This window comes from Ochotona princeps, chromosome X (genome assembly GCF_030435755.1).
Source record: "Ochotona princeps isolate mOchPri1 chromosome X, mOchPri1.hap1, whole genome shotgun sequence".
In the NCBI taxonomy this organism is placed as follows: Eukaryota; Metazoa; Chordata; class Mammalia; order Lagomorpha; family Ochotonidae; genus Ochotona; species Ochotona princeps.
Window position 1 is genome coordinate 80,602,324 of NC_080865.1, and position 27,902 is coordinate 80,630,225.

General features: G+C 44.8%; 2 protein-coding genes across 2 annotated transcripts in view; both read left to right on the top strand.

Annotated features, from left to right (window-relative positions):
• Window positions 1-21,390: 21,390 nt before the first annotated feature.
• Window positions 21,391-23,266, top strand: CT47C1 (cancer/testis antigen family 47 member C1). Its single transcript, XM_058659154.1, has 2 exons — window positions 21,391-23,187; window positions 23,259-23,266. The coding sequence occupies exons 1-2, from the start codon at window positions 21,717-21,719 to the stop codon at window positions 23,264-23,266; spliced, it is 1,479 nt and encodes a 492-aa protein (XP_058515137.1). The 5' UTR covers window positions 21,391-21,716.
• A 20-nt stretch (window positions 23,267-23,286) lies between these two features.
• LOC101534720 (uncharacterized protein CG45076-like) overlaps window positions 23,287-27,902 on the top strand; it is a 14,406-nt gene continuing 9,790 nt past the window's right edge. The window contains exons 1-2 of the mRNA XM_058659020.1: window positions 23,287-24,258; window positions 24,639-24,674. Coding sequence (XP_058515003.1) covers window positions 23,340-24,258; window positions 24,639-24,674 — 955 coding nt within the window. The 5' untranslated portion in view covers window positions 23,287-23,339. The remainder of the gene's footprint in view (window positions 24,259-24,638; window positions 24,675-27,902) is intronic.

The window sequence follows — 27,902 nt, forward strand, 5'->3', positions numbered from 1 at the left end:
AAAGAAGATGTCGCTCTCTCTCTCTCTCCATCTCTTCTCCTCTCTGTAAATCTGCCTTTCCAACAAAAATAAATAAATCTTTAAGAAACATTTTGTGTTTCAGAGAATATCACAGAGAAAGTGTAAAGACAATCTACTTAATGGAAGAAATTACTTGTAAATAATACATCTCGAGAATGTAGCACTCATTAGTATTTGTGTGAACTGGGTCTGGAGACAGGCCAAGCTGGACCCATATTCATCACTCACTGGCATGCATGAGAGCCAAGACAGGGTATGGGCTGCGCCCTGCTGGGCTAGACGAGGCTGCCACACCTGTCAGCAAGAGCTGAGAGTGTGGGTGAGCCAGACACAGCTGGGTCAAAGCACTTGCCAGCATGCACAAGACCCAGAGCTGGGAATGGACATGGTATGGGAATTCTGCAGCTCCCACTGGTGAACACAAAAGCCAGCACTGTGCAAACCTAGCTGGACAAGACTGTAGCACTCATTGGCATGCATATGGGCTGGGTCTGGATACAAGTCAGACTAAGCTAGGCTCCAGAACCTGCTGGCACTCATGAGAGCCAAAATAGGTGTGTGACTGTATGGGCTAGGCCAAGGCATCCACTGATTCATGTGAGAGCCAGGACTGGGGTTGGACTATACTGCAGCATTTATCAGTGAGAGATGGAATAGTTGTAGGCTGATTGGGCTAGGCTGTAGTACCCACCTGTGAGTGCTAAGACTGGAGGCTGTCCACGTCGGTTTCGGCAGCAGTACCTGCTGGCACATGTGAGATTCATTGTTGGGAGCAGGGCTGGTAGGGGAACACCCCTGCTAAGCCACAGGTCTAGCTGATGAACACAAGAGCTGGAGATGTGTGCAGGCTAGACCAGGCTGGGCTGCAGCACCTGTTGGCATATGTGTGAACCAGGTCTGGAGCAGGCTTGGCTGAGCCAGTCCACAGCACACACTGGCACAAGTTAGAACCAGGGCAGTGTGCAGTCCATGCCAGGTTGGACCTCAACACCCTCCAGTTCACATGAGGGCTGGGGATGGGCCAAGTAAGGCAAGGTTGCTGCACCCACAGGCAAGAGCTGGGACTGAGGGTAGGCCAAGCTGAGCCAGGCACCTGCTGGTGAATACTGAGACTGGGCAACAGCACAAGATCCAGAACTGGGAGGAATCCTAGTAGGGGAACTTTGGGGACACACTTGCTAAGTACTCCCGTTGGTGAGCCTGAATGTGAAACTGGGGGCTGGTAGGCTGGGCTAGGCTGTTGCACTCAGTGGCAGTTGTCAGGATTGGGTGCAAGTCATGACAGGATGGACCACAGCATCCCCTGGCAAGTGCAAGATCTAGAGTTCAAAGCATGCCTAGCAGGGGAACTGTGGGAACTCCATTGCTGGGCTGTAGCTACTGCTGATGAGCATAAGAACCAGGGCTGGGGGCAGGCCAGCCTGGACAAAGTGGCACCTGTTGGTGTATGTGAGAGCTGGGTCTGGGGTTAGGTTGGGCTGATGTAAGTCACATCACTCATGTTTGTGCACACAAATCAGATGGGATGCAGGCTGGGCTGGGCTAGGCCTCAGAAGAAGCTGACATGTGCAAATTCTAGGCCTGGGATTGACCTGGTGGAGCTCATTGTGGGTCTCCCCAATTAGGCCGTGGTACCTGCTGGCATATGTATGGACCTGGTCAATGGCAGGCTGACTAGGCTGGGCCACAGCACCCATTGGTTCATGTGAAATACGCATCTGGAGTGGAACTGACCAGGCAGCTGCATCTACCAGTATGTGCATTGACTGGTTCAGGTGACAAACTGAACCTGATCCTGAACTGGCTAGCACACATAAGAGTCAAGTCTGAGATTACCCCAGGAGAGGTTTTTTTGAGGACTGTCAACTAGATTGCTGGTCTCCCATCCCAGCCACAAGAAAAATCACAAAATGTGTGTTTTAATCTTGGAGTGCATATTTTGAATTTGGCTTCCTTAGTTGTTAATACCTGGGCAGTGGACACCATGCCCAACTCATCTAGGCCAGCAGGAGGCATTGAATAGGAGAATAGAGCAGGTTGGACAATTTTCCTGTACAAGCTTTACCACAACTGTCTGGGATTGCGGATACACAAAGGTGGACTTTATTAACCAATGGACTTTGGAAATATTTTCTTACCCCAGGAGAAATGAAACCAACAACTTCTTGGAACTATTAAAACTACTCAAGTAATAGAACATTTCCCCCACATTGGTGTCTCTGAGATGTAATCAAATGACTATCCCCCATCCCTGGGCGCTGATGTCATTTGAAAACAAGGAGCAACCCCAATCCTGTCCTCCCCTGCAGAGTCAGGAGGAAAAAAAAACAAATATTTGTCCCTGCCACCTTTCTCCATACCTGACCTCCCTACCCTAATCTGAGGATGGGCATGTATCCCATTATGTATACATTTTTAAAAACAAAATAAATTTTTTTTTAAATCTCAAAAAAGAAAAGCATTTGTTTAGGATAGATGAAGCACTGTTGTAATTCAGCCATTAAATAATAAACAACTCAACTAAAAATAGGCAAAGGATTTGAAGCGGCATTTTTGCATAGAAAAAATATAAGCAGATAATAAGTACATGAAGAGATGCTTAACATAATTAGCCAACAGGGAATGTAAATTAAAGCCTCCATGAGGTATGATTTCACACCCAACAGAATAGCTATAATTAAAAAGGCATCAAGAGTATTGACAAGGATGTAGAGAAACTAGAACCTTCATCAATTGCAGGTGGAAAACTTTAAATCATGCAACTACATTAGAAAATAATTCGCCAGTTCCTCAAAAAATTCAATATAGAATTAGCAATAATATCCAGCACTTCCGCCTTTAATCATACGTACTAAATAAATTGAGAAAATATTTCCACATAGAAACTTGTGCAGAAATGTTTCTAACAGATTTATTTGTATTGACAACTTAAATGTCCATCAATTGGATTGCCAAATATAGTGTGGTGTAATAATACAATGAAATATTATTTGGCAATAAAACGTAAACTATGGAGATGTTACAAATATGATGACTCATGAAAATAGTATACTAAATAGAGAACAAAGTCATCTACAAAATGCCATGAATTATGGGATTCTGTTTACATTAAGTAACCAGCATAGGTAGATTCTTGAAACAGAAAGTAAGTTAAGGTGCAATGACTCTATTAGCTAACCTTCTGCCTGCAACTGCTGACATTCCATATGGGCACCAGTTCATGTCCCAGATGCTCCACTTCCTGTCCAGCTCCCTGCTTATGACCTGGGAAAGCAGTGGAGGATGGCTCAGAATTGTTTTTTTAAAGATTTATTATTATTGGAAAGCTGGATATACAGAGAGGAGGAGAGACAGAGAGGAAGACCTTCCATCCAATGTTTCACTCCCCAAGTGACCACAATGGGCTGGTGCACGCCGATCCGATGCCAGGAACCAGGAACCTCTTCCGGGTCTCCCACACGGGTGCAGGGTCCCAAAGTTTTGGGCCGTCCTCAACTGCTTTCCCAGGCCACAAGCAGGGAGCTGGATGGGAAGTGGAGCTGCCGGGATTAGAACCGGCATGGCTCAGAATGTTAGGAGCCTGCACCCACATGGGAGATCCTGAAGCTTCAGATAGGCTTAATTCTTGCCATTGTAGCCATCTAGAGAGTGAACCAGCAGATGGAAGATCTTTCTCTATGTTTCAGCTTCTCTCTGTAAATCTGCCTTTCCAATAAAAATAAATAAATTTAAAAAAAGACAGAAAATAGATCAGCAATTTCCTAGAGCTGCAGGTGCAAGGTAACGGCGAGTGGGGAATGGAGAATGAATAGCGAAGGCTTTTGTCTATGAGTTTCCTTTAAAGGGGACAAAATGTTGTAAAATTATATTTTGTATTTCTTTTAAAAATGGTTCAGATGTCCTTTACTTTTGTTCAGTAGCAGGTTTTAATTTTCAATGTGAAATTGGATTTTTATGAAGGATGTGTACTTTCATGAATATACTATGAAACATTGAATTGTGTACTTTAGATGGGTGAATTGCATGATATATAACTTATATACCAATACATACATAAAAATTTAAAAAGCCTTTCATGCCAATGTTTAACATCTCTGATGTTCTACATACATTCTATCATCCCTCCCCTTAGTTACTATCCATATTTTCTTGCTTCTGTGTCTTGTTTAACATCAAATAATTTCTCTGTAAGGAAACAGTCCATTCTCTTAAGACCAATTTTAACTCATTTGTCATAAGTCAGATGGCTGAGCTTGTAGTTAGTAGGTTCATTATTTTTTTTTTTAAGATTTGTTTATTTTTATTGCAAAATCACATATACAGAGAGAAAGATCTTCACTCCACTGATTCACTCCCCAAATGGCTGCAACAGCTGGAGCTGAGCCAATCCAAAGCCAGGAGCCCGGAGCCTCTCTTCCCTCATGGGTGCAGGGTCCCAAGGCTTTGGGCCGTCCTCGACTGCTTTCCCAGGCCACAAGCAGGGAGCTGGATGGGAAGCAGGGCAGCCAGGATTAAAACTGGTGCCCATATGGGATCCCAGCATGTTCAAAGACTTTAGAACTTTAGCTGGTAGACTATCGTGCCAGGCCCAGTAGGTCCATTATTAGACTTGGATTCCTTAAGATTGATGCCTACTTTGCTATATTCTTTTGGCACCTAATGCAGCAATAATTATGAGCTGAAATGAGCTAATCTTTAAAAGGATGCAAATAGGATTCTCCTCTAGTGCTTGCAAACTTTGAGATTCTAAAATACTCAATTATTGTAAATGTTTAGACTTTAGTTCTTAATCTTAGTCAATCTTTTAGCCATGATAGTCTTTTTTTAAAGATGTATTTATTTATTTATTTGAAGAGGAGAGAGAGAGAGAGAGAGAGAATATTTTATATGCCAGTTCACTCCCTGAATGACTGCAATAGCCAGGACTGAGTCAGTAGGAGCCAGGAGCCAGGAACTCCATTCAGTTCTCCCATATGGGTGGCAAGAGTCCAAGTACTTGGGCTACCCTCCACTGCTCTCCCAGGCATATTAGCAGGGACCTGGGTCAGAAACAGAGCAGCCAAGAATTGAATCATCACTCAAATATGATATGCCAGAATCTTTTTTTTTTTTAGTTTTTTTAATTGTATTTTTGTTGACAATATTTACATAGTTAATTATGGTAAAAAAAAAAAAAGGTTCAGGGGGTATAGGGGAGTGGGTAATAGTATTATGTCCATATTGTTTCCATCATGTATCTGAGGTAAAGGGGGGTATTGATGGAGAAGCCCCACCCAGTTTCCCACCCACCCCAAGTCCCGGATGTGGGGCATGCTCTGAGATCCTTGTTCAAATGGTTTTAATAGTTCTCCAGTTATGAATCGCTGCCAGTTTCACTCGATGAGGTCGTCCACTGATTGACACAGTCCATCATAGAGTCTTCATTTGCCCAGTATTTCGCTGCCAACATGTAGCTGAGATGGTTGATTGACTTGCTCTGTCCTCTGTCTTTTCTTGGCTAGGGTTCTGAGTCCTGCAGTTTGATTGGGGAGATCTCCAAAGAAACTTTGAGGCATTCCCAGACCAGATTCTTGTATGTTCTAGCAAGCACAGGGCCCGGCACAGTCCATCACCCCGATCAGCTGGTGGTTTCAATTGCTGGGTTTGTTCTGTTTTCAGTCCTGATTTCCACTGGAACCAATGGGTGTTGCAGTCCAGCCTGGTTGTGCCCAGCACACACTCGGCCCCCGCATCAACCAGTGAGAGCTGCAGTCTAGTCGGGGCGACCCACAATAACCCCCACCATATGCCAGAATCTTGAGCAGTGGTTTAACCTGCTGCACAACAGCCCTGGCCTTCTGACCATAATAGTTTTTATTGCCAACACTGAATTCCGACTGAGGTTTTAGCTTTTTGTTAGCCATATTGTCATAGAATGCTGAAATGTCTGCTCTGTAACTATTTGTATAAAACTAAATGCATGTGTAAGTACATTTATGCCTATAAATTTTACAGAAGTGTTAAAATATATATATAGTGAAACAGAGAGAGAAGGAGGATCTGTTATGGGCCAGATACTGAAAATATATCAAATATATGTTTTTTTCTGGCACAGCAGGTAAAGCTACCACCTACAACATCAGCATTCCCTGTGAGCACTAGTTGGAGTCCTGGCTGCTCCACTTCTGACTGAGCTTCCTATTAATGAACTGGAAAAGAAATTTCAGTCCCTGATCCTCTTGTGGGAGAAGCAGATAGAATTCCTGCCTCCTATGTTTGGACTGGCTCAGCCCCAGCTATTAGGGGCCATCTGGGGAGTGAACTACTGAACGGGAAGTTCTCTCCCTGTCCCTGTCTCTCTGTAACTCCAACTTTCAAATAAACCTTCTCAACTAAGATATAAAGTCAGAGCATTAAGAATTCATGTTCTTTGCAGGTGGAGATGAAGTTGAGCACACACACACAAACATAGACACACACACATACACAATGCAGCCGAGATTCACTTAAACATGGGGGTGTGTTCTGAGAAATGCATCATTAAGCAATATTGTTATTGTGCAAGCATCAAATGGTGTGCTTACCCAAACCTAAGTGTTACAGCCTGCTGAAGGCTATAAGGTCTATGTCATGGTATATGTGGCCCGTCGCTGATTGCACAGTGGCTCTGAGGCCATGACTATATATGAATAGATTTGGATGTGTGCAAAGAGTAGCAGTAGCCTACAATAAGAGACTGCTAATGAAAGCGTTACTCCCCTTGACCTGCTTCTTCTCTACTGCTGCAAAGTTTCTAAACTCCTTAGCTCTCACAATGTGCTTTGAGGCCATCTCTACTTCACAAATTGGTTTGCTTAATTTTCATCCATATTCAAGTGCCATTCACATCAAATATTTGTTTCAGTTATTTTTCTCCATTATGTATTAACTTGTCCCATGCATATTAATTTAGTTATTAGTCTGTTTTAGACTATCTATGCTCCCTTAATGAAATTTGAAGCTAGTATGTGAAGCTTTTAATTTCTTAATTTAGAAAACGTGAGCTCAAGCCATTTAACCAGGCGATACCACGCTTAATTGATAATTTATAAAAATAGGAAAGACCCATTTTCTTATCATTATTTTTATGTAATCAAGCTTAAGAATACTGTCACCATCTGAGATTGACATTTTAATTGAATATAGACCACATATGTTCTAGAGAATGAGTGAACAAAGCCAGCACTTATTCCCAATAAAGACACTTTTTAAATTTTGCTGAAGCTATCAAAAATAAAAATTAGGAAAGTTCAAAAACTATTTCCAATGACTATAACTTTTCCTATATTCCTGCAGTAGTTCTCATCTACCTCCCCAACCTCTCCTTCTCTTTCTTCCTCTCCTTATTTGCTTTACTTGATGCCAACACAGAAGTCTGAGAAAGTGATCCAGGTGAGCGAAAGGCTTGTGTTAGGAACCTCAATCAAAGGACATACACCTCATCTTTATATCATACAGGGAAACAAACCAATGAGATATTTGGGAGTCACACTTCTTCTTAACAGGTGGTTCAATTAAATACATAGATTATTAATGCTTTGACATTTGATTTTTCCCTCTAAAATATTTGGATCTGTTTTGCCACATGAGTCTTAATACTCATTGTCTGTGATGCCTGGAGAACTGCAAATCCTTAGCACCAGCTGTCCTAGGAATCAGTTGTCACCATTCAGAACTGAAAATGGACATGTTACAGACTCTTAATATGGGATTTGATGTCTCGTGAGTCCCAACAGCTTAAAATAGCTTCCCCTGAAGCCCACCAACTTTTTGATAGTCTCTCATTTTGTGGCTTCCCTTCTTATCACCTTTTGCAGGTCAATTTTTAATTTTAATAAAGAAAAGAATTAACTGTCTTTCCCCTTTTGTGGTTTGGACTTTTGGTGTTATATGTGAAAACACATTGCCTAATTCAAAGTCTTATATTTTATCTTATGCTTTATTTACATTTAACTCTATGATTCATTTTGAGTTAATTTTTTGGTAAGATGTGAGGTGTGAAGATTCTCCTTTATACTAATGTCTATTCTACCATCCTTTATTGAAGCATTCAAATAACTTTTGCCAAAAGAGTGAGTTTCCTGAGTATCTTACTAATGTATTATGACACATAAAAGCAATTTGGAATATAAATAATGACATGCATTATACTATATTATTTATATTTGCTGATTATTCATCTTGCTTCTGAAAAAACTAAAATAATTATGAGAAAACTATGAGAGAAAAATATGTGAAATTCTAAAAGGACTTTAAAATCTAGTAATTGGGAAGATTTTGTAGATAGTGTCAATAAAATGGTATTTATTTTAAGAAACCTGGGTGTCCCTACCTCATACCTTACACTATAATGAAACATCAATGGATTAAAAATTCTAAAACCAAAATCATGAAAAATTCAAGGAAAACCATAGGAAAAATTCTACCAATTCAATATAAAAATCAGTAATGGAATGAATCCGCAAATGAAGCAGTTCTCTGACTAGTGAAAAGATTCCCATGAATAGTAACAATAAAAGAAATGCAAAGTAAAGCAACACCCAAAAAATTTTTAAAGATTTATCTTTATTGCAAAGTCAGATATACAGAGAGGAGGAGAGACAGAGAGGAAGATCCTCTGTCTGATGATTCACTCTCCAAAGGGCCGCAATGGCTGGAGCTGAGCTGATCCGAAGCCAGGAGCCAGGAGTCTCTTCCAGGTCTCCCATATGGGTGCAGGATCCCAAAGCTTTGGGCCGTCCTTGACTGCTTTCCTAGGCTACAAGCAGGGAGCTAGGTGGAAAGTGGGGTTGCTGGGATTAGAACCAGCGCCCATATGGGATCCCGGCGCATGCAAGGCGAGGATTTTAGCTGCTAGGCTATCATGCCGGGCCCAGTACTCAAATTTTTACTTTGGCTGAAGTTTTTACGTTGGCTGAAGTTTAATTACACATCGTGTGATTCAGGGTGTAAGAAAGTAAGTATTCTTGTGCATTGCTGTTGAAACTGTAAACTGGCAATACCTTCAAACTGGGGGATGATTTGACAATATGGGTCAAAACTAAAATATTTTAGTACTTACACACACACATGCATTGCATCCTTGTTCAAAATAGCAAAAAATCGGGGATTATGTCAATAAGGACTGATTATATAAACTGATATGTATATAAAACATATATATTTCAGAATATTCTGTAGTCTGAAAACTTGGGCAGCTCTCTGTGGTCAAAGATACAGTGCTAGGGAGAAAGGAAAATATAGAACAGGTAGATCCAAGATGGATGAATGGAAGAGAGCCGGAACAATGAAGAGGGAGCGCATTTCCAGGATATTGGTGGAGGGAAGATTTCAGTGAAAAAGCGAAGGGAGCTGTGAACAGCATGAACACCGAAAGCCAGCAGAACAGGCTGCAGCTCTTACCCCAGCTTCCTGGCTAGGGGAGATGCCATGTTGCCAGGAAAAGGGAAGCCACAGACCAGTAACGACAGCTACAGATTTTCACAGTCTCCACTTGTTTTAAATCCAGTCTAGGAAACTTACCGAGGACTCAGCAGCTGTTTTACTCTGTTAAATAATCCCACATTGCCTCCCTCCACCTCCAGACCTGGGTTGCTAAAGTCTGGCCTCTGCTAAACTCCACTCTGTTTTAGGAGACAAAGGTGGCTCCATCGCTACCAGACACCCGCCAGACTGGTCAGATGAAAGAAATTGTGTCTGGAGGGAGCTGGCCCCTCTGCATCCCTCCTGAACCCTGGGAGCGCCATGCTTGCTCTGTACAATTCAGGTAACGTCCCCTCTGCTTCTTGGGACTGGGTGCCAGCAACAGCCAAATCCTTAAGCCCAGAGGCCCAGACTGCAAGAAGTCTCCTTTTGGATTTGTGTCTTTATGTAAGGTGTTCAGGACATAAATTTCATGAGCACCTTTTCATGTTCAGTGGGAACTGCAATAAGTCCCTTCTGTGTCCTGCGGGTCGGCCACAATTTCCAGGGTAACGCACACTGACTGTTGAAATCTCTCTGCACTTCTTGGCTTCAGGCTACTGGCTTCAAGACCACAATATCCAACATGGATTAGAACAATTTAAATTATCAAAATGTCCATGCAACCTACAGATTCAGTGCAATTCGTATCCAAATGTTGATGCCATCATTTACAGAATTAGACAGTTTTGAACTACATATGTAACCACTGAAGACACAAAACAGCCAAAGGAATCCTGAGCAATAAAAATTCAAGCTGCAGGCAATACAATACCTGATTTCATAACATATTAGAAAACTATAATAACTAGAAAAGATTAGATCAATGGACCAGAATAGAGACCAGAAACTAACCTGTACGCACTCAGTCAATGGATTTTTAACAAAGGTGCCAAGACCATACACTGGAGAAATGACAGTCTTCTCAATAAATTACACTGAGAAAACTGGACATGCAAATGTAGACTAATCAAAGTAGACCCCTATCTCTCTGATATGCAAAAATCAACCCAATATAGGCCTCAAAACTACAAAATTGCTAGGATAAAAGGGGGGAATATTTCAAGACATTGATACAGATACTAACAGTTTTTTTTTTTAAAAAAAACTAAGACCCCCCAAAGCACAGGCAACAAAAGCAAAACTAAGCAGATGAGGTTACACCAACCTCAGAAGCTGTTACATGGTACAGGAAGCAATCCAGTAAGTGAAAAGACATATGACAGAAAAGGAGAAGATATTCCAAGCCACACATCCAGCAAAGAATTAATATTTAGAACATATATGGAACATACACAAACACTCCTCAACAGTAGCAAAACAATTAAATTATTTTACTGTGAACCTGGAAGCGCAAGGGGTAAAACAAAATAACAGGACTAGGATTTTCCAGGAGACATTTCCTGGGTTACCCTCCTGGAATAGAATTCTTGATCCCTGTAGCTACAAAAATAAATTCTTCTAGTCATATATAAATATACACTTTTTTTTTCTTTTAGCGCAAAACCAGACTTCTACTCTGACACAGTCACATGGCTCCACCCAGTGGCAGTGTCTACCTATTGCAGAGAGAGTCTGCAGAAGCCATCAGACCCCCTGAATCAAAATCTTGAAAGGGAAAGAAGTGGTTATATTATTATTATTATCATTTCAATCCCATGGCATCCAGATGTGCTTCCATATTTTGAATTACTGCCCAAACTTAGGCTTCTCCCACAACATGGAGATTTTTCCTGATGCCAATTAGTATACCAAGAGGCACTTGGATAAGGTAATAACCTTAACATTCTCCTTGCTTTTTTTTTTCTTTTCACAAAGAGACATGGAGATGTCATAATGAAAGATAGGAGGAGGGGATCTGAAGGCCCTTTGTAGTTATTTAATTCCTAAGCAGGTCGCATAGAAACCCACTAATAGTGGCAGCTATTTTGAAGCCCAATGAGTAATTCAACAATCATTAATTAAATACTTGGTGCAGAGTTCTGTGGTGGGCACTAGGGGTGGTATCAACTTGAAGAAGGCCTGGACATGCGCCCTAAAAGATCTGTGCTCTTGTGGAGGGGCTAAAGCATGCACACACTTAGCACAGGCATTCAGCACAGCCTGGGGTAGGGAGAGGCAGCAGGTACAGAAAGAAGGCTGCCCAAGAGGTGGGAAGCCTTGAGACAGACTGTAAAGGAGAACTTCAGACTGGCCATCCCTGCTGGAGAGTTGATGGATGCTTCCCTCCCATGCCCCCGGCCCCCTCCCCAAACCCTGATGGCAGGTCTGCAGAGGGAAAGGACTTGGCCTCTTCTGTCACCTGACAGAGGGAGTGGGATGTTGGAAAAGAGCAGTTTTTCCTAAGGAAATCTGAAACCCTGGATGGCATTAATTTCCTGGCACAGAGCCCAGGTGTCATGGACCACAGATGACAGAAAGATGTCCACTGCCCACCGAAGATTGCCTGTGGGACCAATTCTGTGGAAACTTTTTTCTGCACAGCAGTTCTGTAGTTCTATAGTTACCTGGTGATAAAAGGGAATTTGTGTGTGTGTGTGTGTGTGTGTAAGAGAGAGAGAGAGAGAGAGAGAGAGAGAGAGAGAGAGAGAGAGAGAGAATTTTGTTTTTATTTAGGGGCCAAGATTGACTTATTCTTTATTGAGGCCAATCTCTCTCAAGTAGCATTGAATACTCAATGGCTCTGAAAATGCGCATGTGTTGTAAGTTCAAAAATGCTTTTAAATTATTTCATCCTCGCCCAGCAGTAAGCAAGGGCCTAGTTGTCTTGTACCTAGGCAAGTGTTATACTGTTGGAAGAAAAGCAGTCAACAGCAGACATTCAGGACCTAAAAACAAACAAATAATCCTGTGCTAATTATGTCAGCGTGCCAGCATAGTTGCTTACTATTATTACTATTATTATTATTATCATCATTATTATTGTTAAGATGGGTGGAGAAAGTTGGGAACTCCAGGCTAGGACATGTCAACTCAACCCCTCAGATGGTAGCTCTGCAGATCATCCAGGAAACAGGGTCTGGAGATGTATTGGAGTGAGAGTGGCTGGGGGCATGTTTGACAAGGTGGGAGTGAGTTCTGGGGTCTTTCATAGACCAGGCCACTGCATTTGCAGGTAGGCAAGAGACTGATATGGAGTAGTTTGGGAGGGCGGGAATTGGAGGGCATGTCTGGGTCAGGCCAAGGCACTTGCACACGGGAGAGACCTGGGCTGGGTTACATGACATTGCCTGCCACTCACTGGTACTCATAAAAGCCAGAGCTAGGTGAATGGCTGACTGGACTAGGCCAAAGTACCCACTCATGAGTGTCATAGCAGGGGGTGGACCATGTCAGGCCGGACCATGACACCCACCAGCATGTAAGAGAACAGGATTGGAGTGCAGATTCTGTAAGGGATTTGTGAGCTTGCCTTTGTGGGACTGCAGCACTTGCCAGTTTATGCAAAGAGCTGGGGCAGTGATGGACCAAGCCAAGCTTGACCACCGAACTCATGTGAAAGCAACCCACCTGACACTTGCAGGAGCTGGGGCTAGGAGCAGGCTGGGTAGGGCCAGTCTGCAGCATCTGCAGGCTCATACAAAGGCTGGAAATGAAGATAGATCATACCAACTAGGGCCGCTACCTCTGCTGGCACGTGTGAGATCAGGGGCTGGGAATAGATCTTGTAGGGGAATTGGGTTACTCTCTTATTAGGCCACAGCTCAAGCTGGGGTGCACAAGAGCTGCGGCTTGGGGTGGCCTAGGCCAGGAAAGTCTGTAGCACTCATCAGCATTTGTGTGGGTTTAGTCTGAGGACAGGCCAGGCTGGGTCCATCCTCAGTACCTGCTGACACACAGGAGAGCTAGGAGAATGTGGACCATGGTCTTCTGGGATAGGCTGCAACACCTGCCAGTGAGAGCTGAGACTGTGGATGGGCCATGCCAGACTGAGTCGAAGTATCCACAACAAAAGTAAAATCTGAGGCTGGGAATGAGCCTGGTTGGGGAGCTCTGGAGATTGCTCTGCTGGGCTACAGTTCCTACTGGTGAGCATAAGGGCTCTGGGCAGACCAAGCTGGACAGGGCTATTGCACCCATTGGTGTGCATGAGAACTGGGTCTGGGGGAAAGCCAGATTGGGCTAAACTTCAGCACCCACTGGCACTTATGATAGCCAACATGGGTGGGGGTCAGGATGGGCTACACTGTGGTTGTTGGGTGACATGAGAGCTGGGTCTGGGGGTAGGCCAGGTTGAGCTAAGCTGTAGCACTCACTTGCCAGAGCTGGAATGTGTGTGGGTAATTCAGGGTAGGCCACAGTACCTGTTAGTGAATGCCAGGACTAGGGTCATGTCAGTCTGGATAGTGCAACTGCCTGCATATGTTAGATCTATTGCTAGGAATGGACCCAATAGGGTAATTTGGGGAACTCTTCTGCTAGGAACAGCTCTTTGATGAGTGTGAGAACTAGAACTGAGAGCAGGCCAGACAAGGCTGGGCGTCAGCACATGTTAACATATGTGTAAGCTGCATCTGGGGGCAGGATGGGTAGAGTCAGTCCTCAGCACACACAGGCATGAGTGAGAGCCAGGACAAGAGTGCAGGCCAGGATGGCTTGAATTGCAATATCCACCAGCTCACATGAGGACTGGAGATGGGCCACGCTGGGGTAGGCTGCTAGATCCACTGAAGAGAGCAGGGATTGGGGGGTGGGCAATCTAAGTCAGGTTGTAGCAACAGCTGGTGAATCCCAAGACTAGGGAAAGACCATCTCAGACTGGGCTGCAGCACCTGCTGGCACACACAGGACCTGGGGTTCAGAATGGGCTTGGTGAGGAAACTTCGGCACTCCCTTGCTGGGCTGCTGCTTCAACTGGTGAACATGAGAGCTGAAACTGGGGACAGGCCTGTCTGGGGGTAGGCCATACGGCGCTAGGCTACTGCACCCACTGGTGTGCACAAACTCCAGAATGGGTGTATATCAGCTGGCCTAGGTCACAATATCAGCTGCAAAGTGCCAGGACTGGGTGCAAAACATGCTAGAATGGACTGCAGTACCTCCTGGCAGGTGCAAGATCCATGGCTGGGAACACGGCAGGCAGGGAAATTGTGGGAACTCCCCTGCTAGGCTGTACCTACCATTGGTGAGCACAAGAACAAGGGTTAGGGATGGGCCAGGCTGTACAAGGCAGCAGCACCTGTTGGCATATGTGAAGGCTGAGCCTGAAGGCAAGTCAGGCTGAGCTAAGGCACAACACCCATGGGTGTGCATGAGAGCCAGACAGAAAATGTGCTGGGCCAGGCTAGGTCACAGCAGATGCTGGTACAAGCAAAAACCAGGGCTGGGTTTGGGCCTAATGGGGGCTATTGGGAGGTGCCCTGACTAGCCCATGGCACCTACTGGTATGTGTGAGGACCAGGTCTGTGGTGGGCTGGTTTGTTTGGACTGAGGCATCCATCAGTTTGCATGTAATATGGGTCTGGAGTAGAACTGACCAGGCAGCTGTATTCACCGATATGTATATTGGCTGGTATAGGTGACAAATTGAACCTGACCCTGCACTAGCTGGTACACACAAGAGTCAAGTCTGAGTCACCCCAGGCAAAGTTCCTTGGGGAACTCTCTGACTGGCATTTATAGAAGTATATTGATGGGTGGTGTGGAGGCTCTGCAGGCTAATAATCCTCTGCCTGTAATGGCAGTATCCCATATGGGCACCAGTTTGTATCCAGGCTGCTCTGTCTTCCATATAGTTCCCTGTTTGTGGCCTGAGAAAGCAGTATAGAATGGGTCAAAGCTTTGAGACCCTGCACCTGTGTGGGAGATCCGGAAGAAGTTCCTGGCTCTGGCTTCAGATTAGCCCATCTCTGGCTGTTGTGGCTGGAGTGAACCAGTCAGTAGAGGGAAGATCTTTCTCTCTGTCTCTCCTCTGTGTGAATATGCATTTTCAATAAGAATAAATAAATGTTTATAAAAAGAAGTAGATTCTGTTCCTTGGTATTTGTCATTACTTTGCATATTAATCCTGTCCAGTTGAAGTCCAGGTAGAAACTCATTAAATGTAGTTAAATGGGTTTGAAATATTGAAATTTCATTTACAGTTGCACACAGACCTAAAAAATAATCCCGAAAGTACTTTAAAAAAAGAGATTTATTTATTTTTATTGGAAAGGCAGATAAACAGGGAGAAGAAAAGACAGAAAGACCTTCTGTCTGTTCATTCACTCCCCAAGCAGCTGCACCAGCTGGAGCTGAGCTGATCTGAAGCCAAGAGTCAGGAGCCTCTTCTGGGTCTCCCACGCAGGTGCATGAAAGATTCTAAAATACATATGACAAATATTTCAGATTATTTTAAAGGAATTCTAACTAGATTGAAAGCAGAATTCTCATCAGAAATCTTCTCCAGGAGTGAATAGAGTAATATAGTCCAAGTCCTAAAAGGAAAACCCCGTTAACCTAGAGTACTATATTCAGCAAAACTCTCAGTCATACACAATGAGATAAATACCTTCCAAATCAAGCAGGAATTCAAGGACATTCTCCACAATCCAGTCAGGTTTGTGAATGACACTTAAGGGTGGCTATACATAAAAATAGGGAGAGAATCAACATTATGATACAATGTGAAGGCAGAAAACCTCCTAGTGAAAGTACACAGAATATCCAAAAAGCAATAGGAATATTTTGGAAGAAATGTCAGGACAAAACATCAGTGATCAATAATAATCTTGAGAATAAACCAAATTCTCTAATTAAAAAGAATACAGGCTGCCTGAAATTAAGGAAAACATTCATTTTTATAACTATCTCCAAGAAACACACCTCACAAAGATACAGAAAAAGTGAAATGATGGAACAAGTTATTCCAGGAAAATAGAAATCAGAAACAAAGGGGAAGGATCTTGTCTGCTACTAGTGTTTTGTGAGATCACTGATATCCAGTAGAAGAATGCAATATCCCGGCTCTGAGTTCCATGACAGCTCTAAATTTCAGGGGCTAGTTACTCTTCTATTGCCTGAAGTCTCAATGTGTAGTCCTTTTCCCCAAGTAGATTGTGAGATCTTTGCCACCAGAGATGATGACACCTGTTACCATCATTGCTAAGGTTTTGCACGAGGCATTATGTGTAGGTGTGTATTCAATGCTTGCTGGTGGATAAGGAGGCAGGCTTGTCTGAGTTTCAGAAACCCTGGATCCATGGTCATTTACTTCTCTGTTTAATTATAATCAGGCTTCTGCTATGAAGTTACCCTGAAGCTCAGTGTACAAGAAGTATACATGTCTATATTCCAGACTAAACATCAGATAGCTGTTCTAGCCTTAATTCTCCAATAAGTAGTATGATCTTAGAAAAACAAGATACTGGCTCTAAGATTTAGTGTCCCCACTTGAAAAGCAATAGGCTTGGATTCAACATTTAAAGCCCTTTCTAGTTCTGAAATTTTGCCATCTCCTCTACCTTTGTAGAACATGTTGCAGAAATTGGTCATGCATTGCTATTGAGAGAAGGACTGTTCAACAAAAGTTCTGTAAAAATAAACTGAAATTATAATCACACACTACGGATTAAGGCAGTTCCACGGGGAAAAGGTAAAATACGATTTTCTGGATGAGGAAAGATTTACCAAAAACAAAAACAACAACAACAAAGAAGCAAAGATATTGCTAATTTTACGACACCAAAAAGTAGCACTATATATTTAGGAATATTAACCAATTTGGAAAATAAAATCAAGCTAGCAAAATATTTTCAACAGTTAATATCCTTAATGTAATCTCATCTCAAATCCATCTATCTTACTGACTCAAATCTTGACCATAGACAGGCTGTGCATTCAGTCAAGAAGGATGCACCTGTACATAACAGATATTTGTATACCCATGCAACTGGGAAAATATTATTCTTCCAAAACCAAATTAGAAGATTTTCTGAAGGCCTGAGAGACTATTTGATAGCTTCTCCACAATAATTCAAGAATATGGAAAACTTATTATTGTAACATATACAAGTATACCACCTCACAGCGAGAAAGGGACTGTGACCTATAATGTTTGATTTTTCAGAACAACTTTTTATGATTACTAGGTAATCATTACTCTAACTTCACATATGATAACAATGAGGCCCAGAAATAAATAACTGTCCCTAGATACCATCAGGGGCCAAACAGTAATGCCAGCTATAATTGGGATTCTGCCTCAGGTCTGACACCTTCATAATGAGGGGCTTAGATGAGAGATTTTTTGCAACACCTTCCAGATTTAAATCAATTATTTACAACATCATGCTCTATTTCTGAGGTAGGAGCACAGAAAAAAAATAAAAACAGGGCCCAGCACAGTAGCCTAGCAGCTAAGGTCCCCACTTGCACACACCGGAATCCCATATGGATCTAATTCTGGCAGCCCTGCTTCCCATCCAGCTCCCTGCCTGTGGCCTGGGACCCTGCACCCGCATGGGAGATCTGGAAGAAGCTCCAGGCTTCTAGTTTCGGATCAGCTCAGCTCTGGCTGTTGCAGCTGCTTGGGGAGTGAATCATTGGACAGAAGATCTTCCTCTGTGTCTCTCCTCCTCTCTGTATATCTGAATTTCTAATAAAAACAAATCTCTTTAAAAAAAAAACAGAAAAACACTGAAATTTTGTTGTGTTGATGAAATGAGTAATATTCCTGATCACTTCAATGATATTATGTTTCCTAAAATTGATATATGAAAAATGTTTCTTGCTGTTTTTTAGAAAACTAATTTTAATATAATAAAACATTGTTGTAGCATATAAAATAGCAGCCGATTTCTCCAAAATTTTCTGAATTGCCTCTATTTGAACTCTTGATAAAAGTTCATCTTGAAATTAACAAAAACTCATGGGCTGTCACTTCAGAAGCATCTTCAGAAACTTGCCCTGTCACTTTCAGGCTTAGTTACCAGATAACCTGATCCATTTTTAAGTGTTTTTCATTCTTCAGAACACTAAAGTGAATTTAGCAGAATCCATTGAACACCTTCCAGTGCCTGTCAGTTATCACTTCAACATTCAGGAGAATGTATCTATCTCAACTGTACCCATTCTTTTCTAAGTAGCTTAACTATGTTTAAGTTACCTAATTTTCCTTTCTTGGGAAGTTTTTAACCCTGCTGAAGCCTGAGGTACATAGCATTTTTTTAAATTATTTTATTGAAAAAGCAGCTCAGATTAATAGAGAAGGAGAAAGGTCCTCCATCTGCTGGTTCACTCCTCAAGCAGCCACAATGCCCAGAGTTGACCCAATCCAAAGTCGGGAGCCAGGAGCCTCTTTTGGGTCTCCCCCATGGGTGCAGGGTCCCAAGGCTTTGGGCCATCTTCGGCCACTTTCCCAGGCCACAAGCAGGGAGCTGGATGGGAAGTGGGGCCGCTGGGATTAGAACCGGTTCCAATATGGGATCCTGGTGGCATGCAGGGTGAGGATAAAGCCATTGAGCCACCATGCTGGCCCGGTATTTAGCATTTATAACTAGCTTTATGTAATTAAATGACCTTTACCTGATTGAAAACAGGACATATCCACACTTCACTATGACTCAGGTTACCTACGAATTGAACTACTTTTTTTTTCTGATAAAAATATGCCTAAAAGAGCAAGACTGGGCGGTGGTGTGGGGGTCGGCAATTTGGCATACTGGTTAAGCTGCTGCCTATGATTCTAACATCCCATATGGATATCAATTCTACACTCTACTGCTCCACTTCTTTTTTATTATTATTATAAATAATACATATTTATTAAAAATTCAAATACAAAAATAAAAGCACAATATCCCACCCAGTATACAGACAGCCACATAAATCCCCTTCCCTCTAATCCCTTTCCCCAGAGGTTATCACTGTGAACAAGTTAAAGTATATCCTTTGAAACATTTTCCTTTGTATATACAAGTATATATAAACACACATAAATGCACTTTTGCCTTTTACAAAAATGAAATCATGTAAATGTACATATTAATCTTCAATTTCTATCTTCATTCATTCAATATACAGAAAATTCACAACAAATCTGATTATCAGTCCTCTTGGGTTCGTTTTCCAGTATATAAAATTCATATTCAAGCATCAATTACAAAACTCTTGATAATATACTTCCTGCCATCTTTGAGTCTCATCTCTAACCACTCCAGTATGAAAAGACTGGAACATAAATTACCTTAAATTCTTCCTGAAACAAAGGCAGTATAATCAAACAAACAAACAAACAAACTAGGAACACACTCTGTCATTCCTAGATTTTGGCCTTTTCACTTTCTGTTACATTCTGCCTGGACTTTTCCATCTGGCAAGTCCCTAATTCTTCCAACAATCAGCTTAAAAATGATCTCTAGAAGACAAGACTTCCCAACTTTTTTCAAGACATAATCACTTCTCTATTTACCCCTATACTTTATAGCTAGCTTCTTAATTGTACTTATCTCACAGTACTGCAGTAATTCATTTACATGTTTTGAGTTACCTTTCCATCCAAAGGATCTGATGGAGTGTTTATCTTGGAGCAGGTACTCAGTAATTTAACTGTTGAGGAACCAATGCTTTAGGAACATTTGCTGAGTACCTACTATGCACAGAACCATATCCCAAGCATGAAAAGAAACTTACCATTTTGTCCTAAGGAACTTACCATTTTCCTATTATTTCCCCTGGGTGGATGGGGGACAGAACACATTTATTATAAGACCACATATTGCTTCTGACATATAGTTGGTTTCAAAAATCTATAGTCATTTACCTCAAATTCATTTAGGAACAAGGCATTGCATAATCAAATAAATCACAAAATAACGGGTAGTTTGTCCAGCAGGTCTGTTAAATGTGGCACAGAGCCTACCAGATCCCAATTCTCTGTCCCAGCAGGGGAACTCTCACTTATTCAGCCTGCAAATTAGAACACTGAGATGATATTATGCTAGGAAATTCCTAACACATCAAGAGGACATAATTAGTCCTTTTATAATTTCTCCTTCCCAGAGGAAAATTAGATCAAGAGCAACAAATGAAGTTAAAGGAAGACAACGAAGAACGAGCTTGTTTTCTATCTGGTAGTGGTAGGGGGAAGGGAGTTGCTTTGTTTTGATCAGAGGGTAATATTGTCCCAGACCAGGAGAGATGATTTATTCCTAGTTACTCACTATTTTTTAAAGGCTAAAGGTGTTAGTTATTCTAGTGATTTCAGGATCAGACAGCATACAAATAGAAACAAATTAAATTGGGGAATGGTGAACCACCTAGGCTGGAGAACAGGGAAGGCTGACCAAGGAGGCCCAAAGGAAGCCTCATTCATCAGAGTCCAAGTCACTGTCCCCAGCATTGGAGTGGAACTCCTCACTGTCCTCCTCGTCCTCTGAGAGGTGGACCTGGCTTAGTACACTCGGCCCAGAGCTACTGCTCCACTTCTGATCCAGCTCTGTGCTAACAGCCTGGCGAAGCAGGGAAGGTTGGCCCCAGTGTTTGGGTCCCTGCCCCAATGTAGGAGACCAAGAAGAACCTCCTGGCTGCAGCTTTTGCAGCCATTTAGGGAGTGAACCAGCAGGTGGAAGACATTTTAGCAGGGTGGGTGTGTGCATGCGTAATTCTTTTCAAAGGTAGGCAATTCTGAGGCCGACCTTGTGGTACAGAGGGTAAAGCTCTTTCTGGGTCATTGGCCAGTCTGTGAGTAAAGAAGCAGATAGATCTCTTCCTCCCACTTCCTTGTCCCTACCTCCTCCTTAACTGTTTCAAATACACCTTAAAAAAAACAAGGTAGGTGATTCTACAACCTGAGGGCCTTGATCATCCATTGGACATATGGTGTGTCAATCTTCATTTTTCCAGCAAATGAGCTTTGAGGTCATTGAGAGGGGCGTGACCCTTTGGTGACGCTGTCTAGATCCGGGGCTCCCTGCGAGCCTCGCCCTCACTTGGCGGCTAGACGCTTCCCACCTTGTCTGGCGTCTGAGGCGCCCCTTTGCCCGCTGTGCTTGGGAATGGCCGCTGCCCGACCCTTCCTGTCCTGAGCCTCCTCAGACAACATTAGAGAAGTTTGTGTCTCCACAGCGGGCGCCTCTGCCTCCCCTCACCCCGATTTTGGCGGCCGTTGGCCTCCGCTCGACGGCCGTTAGCCTCTGCTCAACGGCCACCAGCTCGCGGCCGCCATCTTTGCTGCCGTCGTCCTCGCGGACGCCACCAACCCAGGCCGAGTGTCTGCTGAGGTACCAACGGGTGTCATGTCCGCCACGGGGGATCGCCAACCAACGCCAGAGGGCCAAGAAGACCTGGCAAGTCTGATCGGAGCTGGCGCCGGGGCAGTTGAAGCGGGGCTGGGCCGCGGCCCGGGTCCTGACGAGGGCCAGGCCCCCATGGCCGCCGAGGAGGCCGAGGCTTCAGAGCTCGAGGGAGGCCCCGGGGAGGAGGAGGCAGAGGAGAGAGAGGAGGGGGCCCAGGCCGCTGCCACGGGGGGATCTGAAGAGGACCCTGACTGGGGGCCGGTGCCCCGGGAGGAAGAGGACCCCGACTTGGGGCCGGCGCCCCGGGAGGAAGAGGACCCCGACTTGGGGCCGGCGCCCCGGGAGGAAGAGGACCCCGACTTGGGGCCGGCGCCCCAGGAGGAAGAGGACCCCGACTTGGGGCCGGCGCCCCGGGAGGAAGAGGACCCCGACTTGGGGCTGGTGCCCCGAGAGGGGAACCAGGCCTTGGTCGTCAGGGGCGTGAATGTTGTCCTGCACGCACACCACTTCCCCATGCTGGGCTTCCGCTGGGTGTTCCTGGACATGAGCAATTCATTCCTCCACCGGGTCTATCGTAACGACCACATCCTGATCCGGGCACCCAGAGCTCGCGTGAATCTCAGGCACGATGCCCCCACGGCCCCTGCATCCCCCGAGCCTCCAGTGCTCCATGTGCCTGAGCTGCCCAGGGTCAGACCCGCATTAAGCCTGGGATATGGCGGCCTCCCCAGCCTGCCTCCGGCCGCGCCCGTTCAACAACTCGAGGGCGCGGTCGGGCCTGCTCAAGAGTCTGAGCAGGCCAAAGATGGCGTCACCACGACCTGGGAATCCACAGAGCCTGTAGAGGCGGCCATCAGCGAGGAGGCCATCAGCAAGACGGCCATCAGTGAGGCAGCCACCAGAGAAGAGGCCATCAGCGAGGCGGCCATCAGCGAGGAGACCATCAGAGAGTCAGCCATCAGCAACGCTGCCATCAGCCAGGAAACTATCAGTGAGGCAGTCATCAGAGAGGCGGCCATCAGAGAAGAGGCCATCAGTGAGGCAGCCGTCAGCCAGGTGGCCATCAGCGAGGCGGCCATCAGCGAGGAGACCATCAGAGAGTCAGCCATCAGCAATGCTGCCATCAGCCAGGAAACCATCAGCGAGGCAGTCATCAGAGAGGCGGCCATCAGAGAAGAGGCCATCAGAGAGGCGGCCATCAGCAAGGCTGCAGAGGAGGCTACCAACAAGGTCATGGAGGTGGCCCTGGAGGAGGTTACAAAAGAGGCCACCAGCAAGGCTGTGGAGGAAGCCATGGCGGAGGCTGCCAGCAAGGCCGTAGAGGAGGTCATCAGCAAGGCTGTGGAGGAGGCCATCCAGAAGGTGGTGGGGGAGGCTGCCAGCAAGGCCGCAGAGCAGTCTACAAAAGAAGGCAACAACGAGGCTGTGGGGGAGGCCACCAGCAAAGGCATGGCAGAGGCCACCAGCAAGGGTGTGGCAAAGGCGACCAGCAAGGGAATGGGGGAGGCCACAAAAGAAGGCAGCAACAAGGCTGTGGGGGAGGCGGCTAGCAAGGCCCTGTGGGAGGAGGCCAGCAAGGCCCTGGAGGAGGCCACAAAAGAGGTCACCAGCAAGGCCGTGGGGATGACCACCAGCAAGGCCGTGGAGGAGGCCATTAGCAAAGCCGTGAGGGAGGCGGTCAACAAGGCTGTGGGCGATGCCGCCAGCAAGGCTGTGGAGGAAGCAGTCAGCAAAGCCATAGAGGAGGCAGTCAGCAAGGCAGTGGAGGAGGCAGCCAGCAAGGCTGTGGGGGAGGCAGTCAGCAAGGCCGTGGAGGAGACTGCCAGCAAGGCTGTGGGAGAGGTAGTCCGCAAGGCTATGGAGGAGGCCACCAACAAGGCCATGGAGGAGGCAGTTAGCAAGGCTGCGCAGGAGGTGATCAGGAAGGCGGTGGAAGAGGCCAGCAGAAGGGCTATGGGAGAGGGTAGCAGCAAGGCTGTGGAGGAGGTTGCTAGCAAGGCCATGGAGGAGGCTGCCAGTAAAGCTGCAGAAGAGGCTACCAGCAAGGCTGTGAAGGAGGCTACCAGAAAGGCCAAGGAGGAGATGGGCAGCAAAGCTGTGGGGGAGGCTGTTAGCAAGGCCATAGAGGAGGCTGTGGCGGAAGCGGTCAGCAAAGCTGTAGCAGAGGCAGTCAGCAAGGCCGTGGCAGAGGCTGTCACCAAGGCCATTGGGGAGGCTGCCAGCAAAGCAGTAGATGAGGCTGCAAAGATGGCGGTCAGCAGGGCTGTGGAGGAGGTCATCAGCAAGGTTGTGCAAGAGGCAGCCAGCATGGTGGTGGAGGAGGCCACTATCAACACTGTGGAGGAGGCCATCAGCAGGTCTGTGGAGGAGGTTGCCAGCAACGCTGTGGATGAAGCCATGAGCAAAATTGTGGAGGAAGCTGCGAAGGAGGCAGTCAGCAAGGTGGTGGAGCAGGCATTCAGCAAATTCACAGAGGAGGCTTCCAGCGAGGCATTGGAAGAGGTCGCAGGGAAAGCCGCAGAGGAAGCTGCAGGCCCAGAGGGTGAGAACCGGGCAGAGGCTTCAGGGGCAAGCTTTGGGGGATGGGGGGACACCCAAGGCTGGCACGGGGAAGATAGTAGGCAGCAGCTTGGGACTAAGTCAGGTTCTGGGTTGAGCCAAAGTGACGGGCCCTGCTCAACGCACACTTCCACTAGGGAAGCAACAGGTTGTGTCACTTCCAAATTGCCCCTGAGCCGAAGCTCAATTCTAAAATGAGCTTTACAACTTTGAAGCCCATGCTGCCCTCCACCAACCTGGGTTCAATGAAAGGTGTGTGACTGTTCACACAATTAAGGGCTGTTGCTACCAATTATATATTGAAATATTTTTTTTCTGTGAGTGTCTCATGTCAAAATGTTTTTTTTTTTTTTTCCATCAAAGAGGTACCTAAATATCAGGATGAAAACCGGGATGAAGGTGCTACAGCTGAGGAAGAGAAAGCAGCGGAGAAAGACAACAATGAGCAAAACAAAGAACAAAAAGGACCTGACAAAGATGCTGATGCAACAGATGGAAAACCTGAGGAATCAAGGTATCAAGAATCATTCAGCCATTCCTGATATTTATCAGTTACTCATAACTTTAGGGGGAAAAATCACCCTTAAGCCAATCAAGAAAAAATTTTGTCTAAGATCAGTTTAAAATTAAGTTTGACATAGCATGTTATTAGAACATTCGGGAAGCTAGTAAAACGCAATATTTTGAAATACACTTTATGGCTACTTATCTGTTCTTGGGATGCCTTGTGTCCTCTAGCTGTAAGACTACTAATGTTTGATAAATGTACCTGGTACCTGAAACCAATATTTGGTTTTGAAACAGTTACTAGAAGCAGCAGTTTATGTGGCTGGGCCATCATTACTTGGCCACAGAAATGCCATTTCCCATACTAATCAGGAGAGGATACCTTTCAAAATGATTATTTCCAAATAGTAAATAGGTAGGAGTTTCAATTAGAACCATATTTAATGATGGACACCTCTTCAGATGAGTTGCAGACTTTTCTATTTTATGTGGCAAAGAAAACAGACTTGCATAATTATTATTTATCACTGAATTTATAATTAAGGCTTAAATTCTGTTTTTTTTTTAGTATAACAAACTAGTATATTGCTTGCCCTTCACATTTTCACAGCTGCACCTTTCATAGTAATAACGTTTTTCCTATGTGGGAATCTGGGAGAGTAAAGGAGTATCATTTCTGGAATGTGTACAGTTTTTTCCTTTCTTTTTTTTAAAAAAGATGTATTTGTTTGTTTGTTTAAAAGATGGAGAGAGAGAGAGATCTTCCACCTCTCCAGAAAACAACAGCAGCAAGCCGTATCTGGTGTCAGGCAGGGATGTTGTAATCGTATGATTGAAGCCACTAGACGCAGGAACAATCTGATGGAGGTTTTAACTGCAAAAAGGACATAGCAACTGTTTTCTTAGATTTAGGAAGATTAATGTTGTACAGTTTTTAATTTTCTCTTGTTTTATTCCATAGTTCGGAAGAATAGAAAAGGACATCAAAAGAAGAAAGAACTCGTTCTGTTCGCGTTTTCCATTTTTGAATCCAAAGTAAAACTACTGAGCACAAATTTGATTTCGATATATTTACGTAGCATTTGTTAAAATAAGTAGAAAAGTTTGTTTAAAACACTGAAATTGAAATGTAGGCAGGTTTATCAACATAAGTAACATTCAAATGTTTGTTTACTTTCTGTTTTGGTTGACTTTATTTTCATTTGGAAGGGATCACTTTTCCACAATTTCGTCAGCTTCATTTATTTTGTTGCAGCTGAAGTAATGAAAAAGACAGGTTTAAAACATCTTTTGCAAAAGGAGATCAAAGCTTTAGTTAAAGCTACACTATCTACTAGTCACTAGCTTTCTGTAGCTCTTGAACACTTGAAATGTGATTAGGTCAATGTGAGGTGCATTTTTAGAGTGAAAATTCATGTAAAGTGTCTCATCAATAGTTATGTGTTGAAATGAGAATATACTGAGTTAACCAAAATGAAGTAATAAAATGATGTTCACAAATTTTGTTTTAGTTTTTATTCTGACTACTAGAACCTTTAGTAGGCAATTGCCTAGGTTGCTTTGTATCTAGACAAGTATTAAACTACTGGGAGAAAAGCAGCCAATAGCAGGTAAGCATTCTGGGCCTGGTTAATGCCAAATTTGTGTTTACTGTATCAGTGTGCCAGCGTAATTGCCCATTCTATTTTTTTTTTCTTTCTAAGGTGTGGGCCGTTGAGCTGCACTTGTCCCACAGGCACGTTGCATGCCACTAGGTAGTGGAGGAGGGGTGTAGATTGCCCAGGGAAGGGGGCCTGAGAATGTGTTTAGAGTGGGAGCTGCTGAGGACATTTTTGATGGGATGAGTGACTTCTTTGGGGGGCCTCCACAATTTAGGCCACTGCACTTCAAAAGTAGGCAAATAAACTTAGACTGGGTGGTTTGGAGCAGGGAATCAGAGGGCATATTTGGGTCAGGCTAAGGCGCCCCAGCCATGATGTCAACACACTGCAAAGTGCTGGAATTGAGTGCCAGGCATGTCAGGCTGGACCACAGTACACCCTAGAAAACCACTCTAGGTTGGACCACAACATAAGCTCACATGAGGGACAGGACTGGAGGTGGGCTGGGCCGTGCTAGGCTGCTCATCCACTGGTGAGAGCTGAGACTGGGGGTGGGCCAAGATGAGCCAGGTTGCACCAACCTGCTGGTGAATGTTAAGATAGGAACAGGCCATGCTAGACAGCCACAGCACCCACTGACATGCACAAGACCCTGGTCTGGGAGTAGGGTCTGTAGGGGAACTTCAGAAGCTATCCTGCTAGGCCACTATTTCCACTGGTGAGCATGAGAGCTGTGACTGGGGGTGTGCCAGGCTGTGCTAGGCTGCTGTATTCACTGGCGCATTGAGGAGCCAGAATGGTTACAGGCTAGATGTCAATACCGACCGGCAAAGTGCTGGAATTGGATACCAGTCATGTCAGGCTGCACCATAGTACTCTGGCTAAGTGCTGGGACTGGGTGCCAGTCAGGCCAGGCTGGACCACAGTACACCCTAGAAAGCATAGGATCTGCACCTGGGAGTAGATCTGGTAGGGGAACTGTGAGCACTCCCATGCTAGGCTGTACCTCCTGCTGGTGAGTACGAGAGCAAGGGTTGGGGGCAGGCCAAGCCTGTATATGTGTGGGCCAGGTCTGGAGTGGATCGAGCTGAACTAAACCACAGCACCCATGGGTGTACACAAAAAGCAGACGGTATGTGGGATATACTGGGTAAGCCAGTATACACTGGCAAACCGGGCCTGATGGGAGTCATTGGGAGTCGCCTCAACTAGGCTGCAACACCCACTGTCGTGGTTGAGGACTAGTCCTGTGGCAAGCTGGGTTGGGAAATTTCCTTAGCACCCATGGGTCATTTCATATGAGATATTTGAGAACCACTGGTTTAGAGCAATAGGGAAGAGGCTGTTAGACACTCACCTAAGGTGAGGTAAGGCCGGAGTCAAAATTAACGGGCTTATGCCTGTTGCAGGTAAACTGAACAAGACATTGACAGCTGGGCAGGAAGTAAGCTAGAATTCATACAGGGAAAAAGACTGGTTGATGACAACAGAAAATACCTAAGGGGGCTAAAGGCATGCA

Coding starts and splice junctions, on each gene's coding strand:
- CT47C1 (XM_058659154.1), top strand. CDS start 21,717: ATGTCCGCCACGGGGGATCGCCAACCAACGCCAGAGGGCCAAGAAGAC.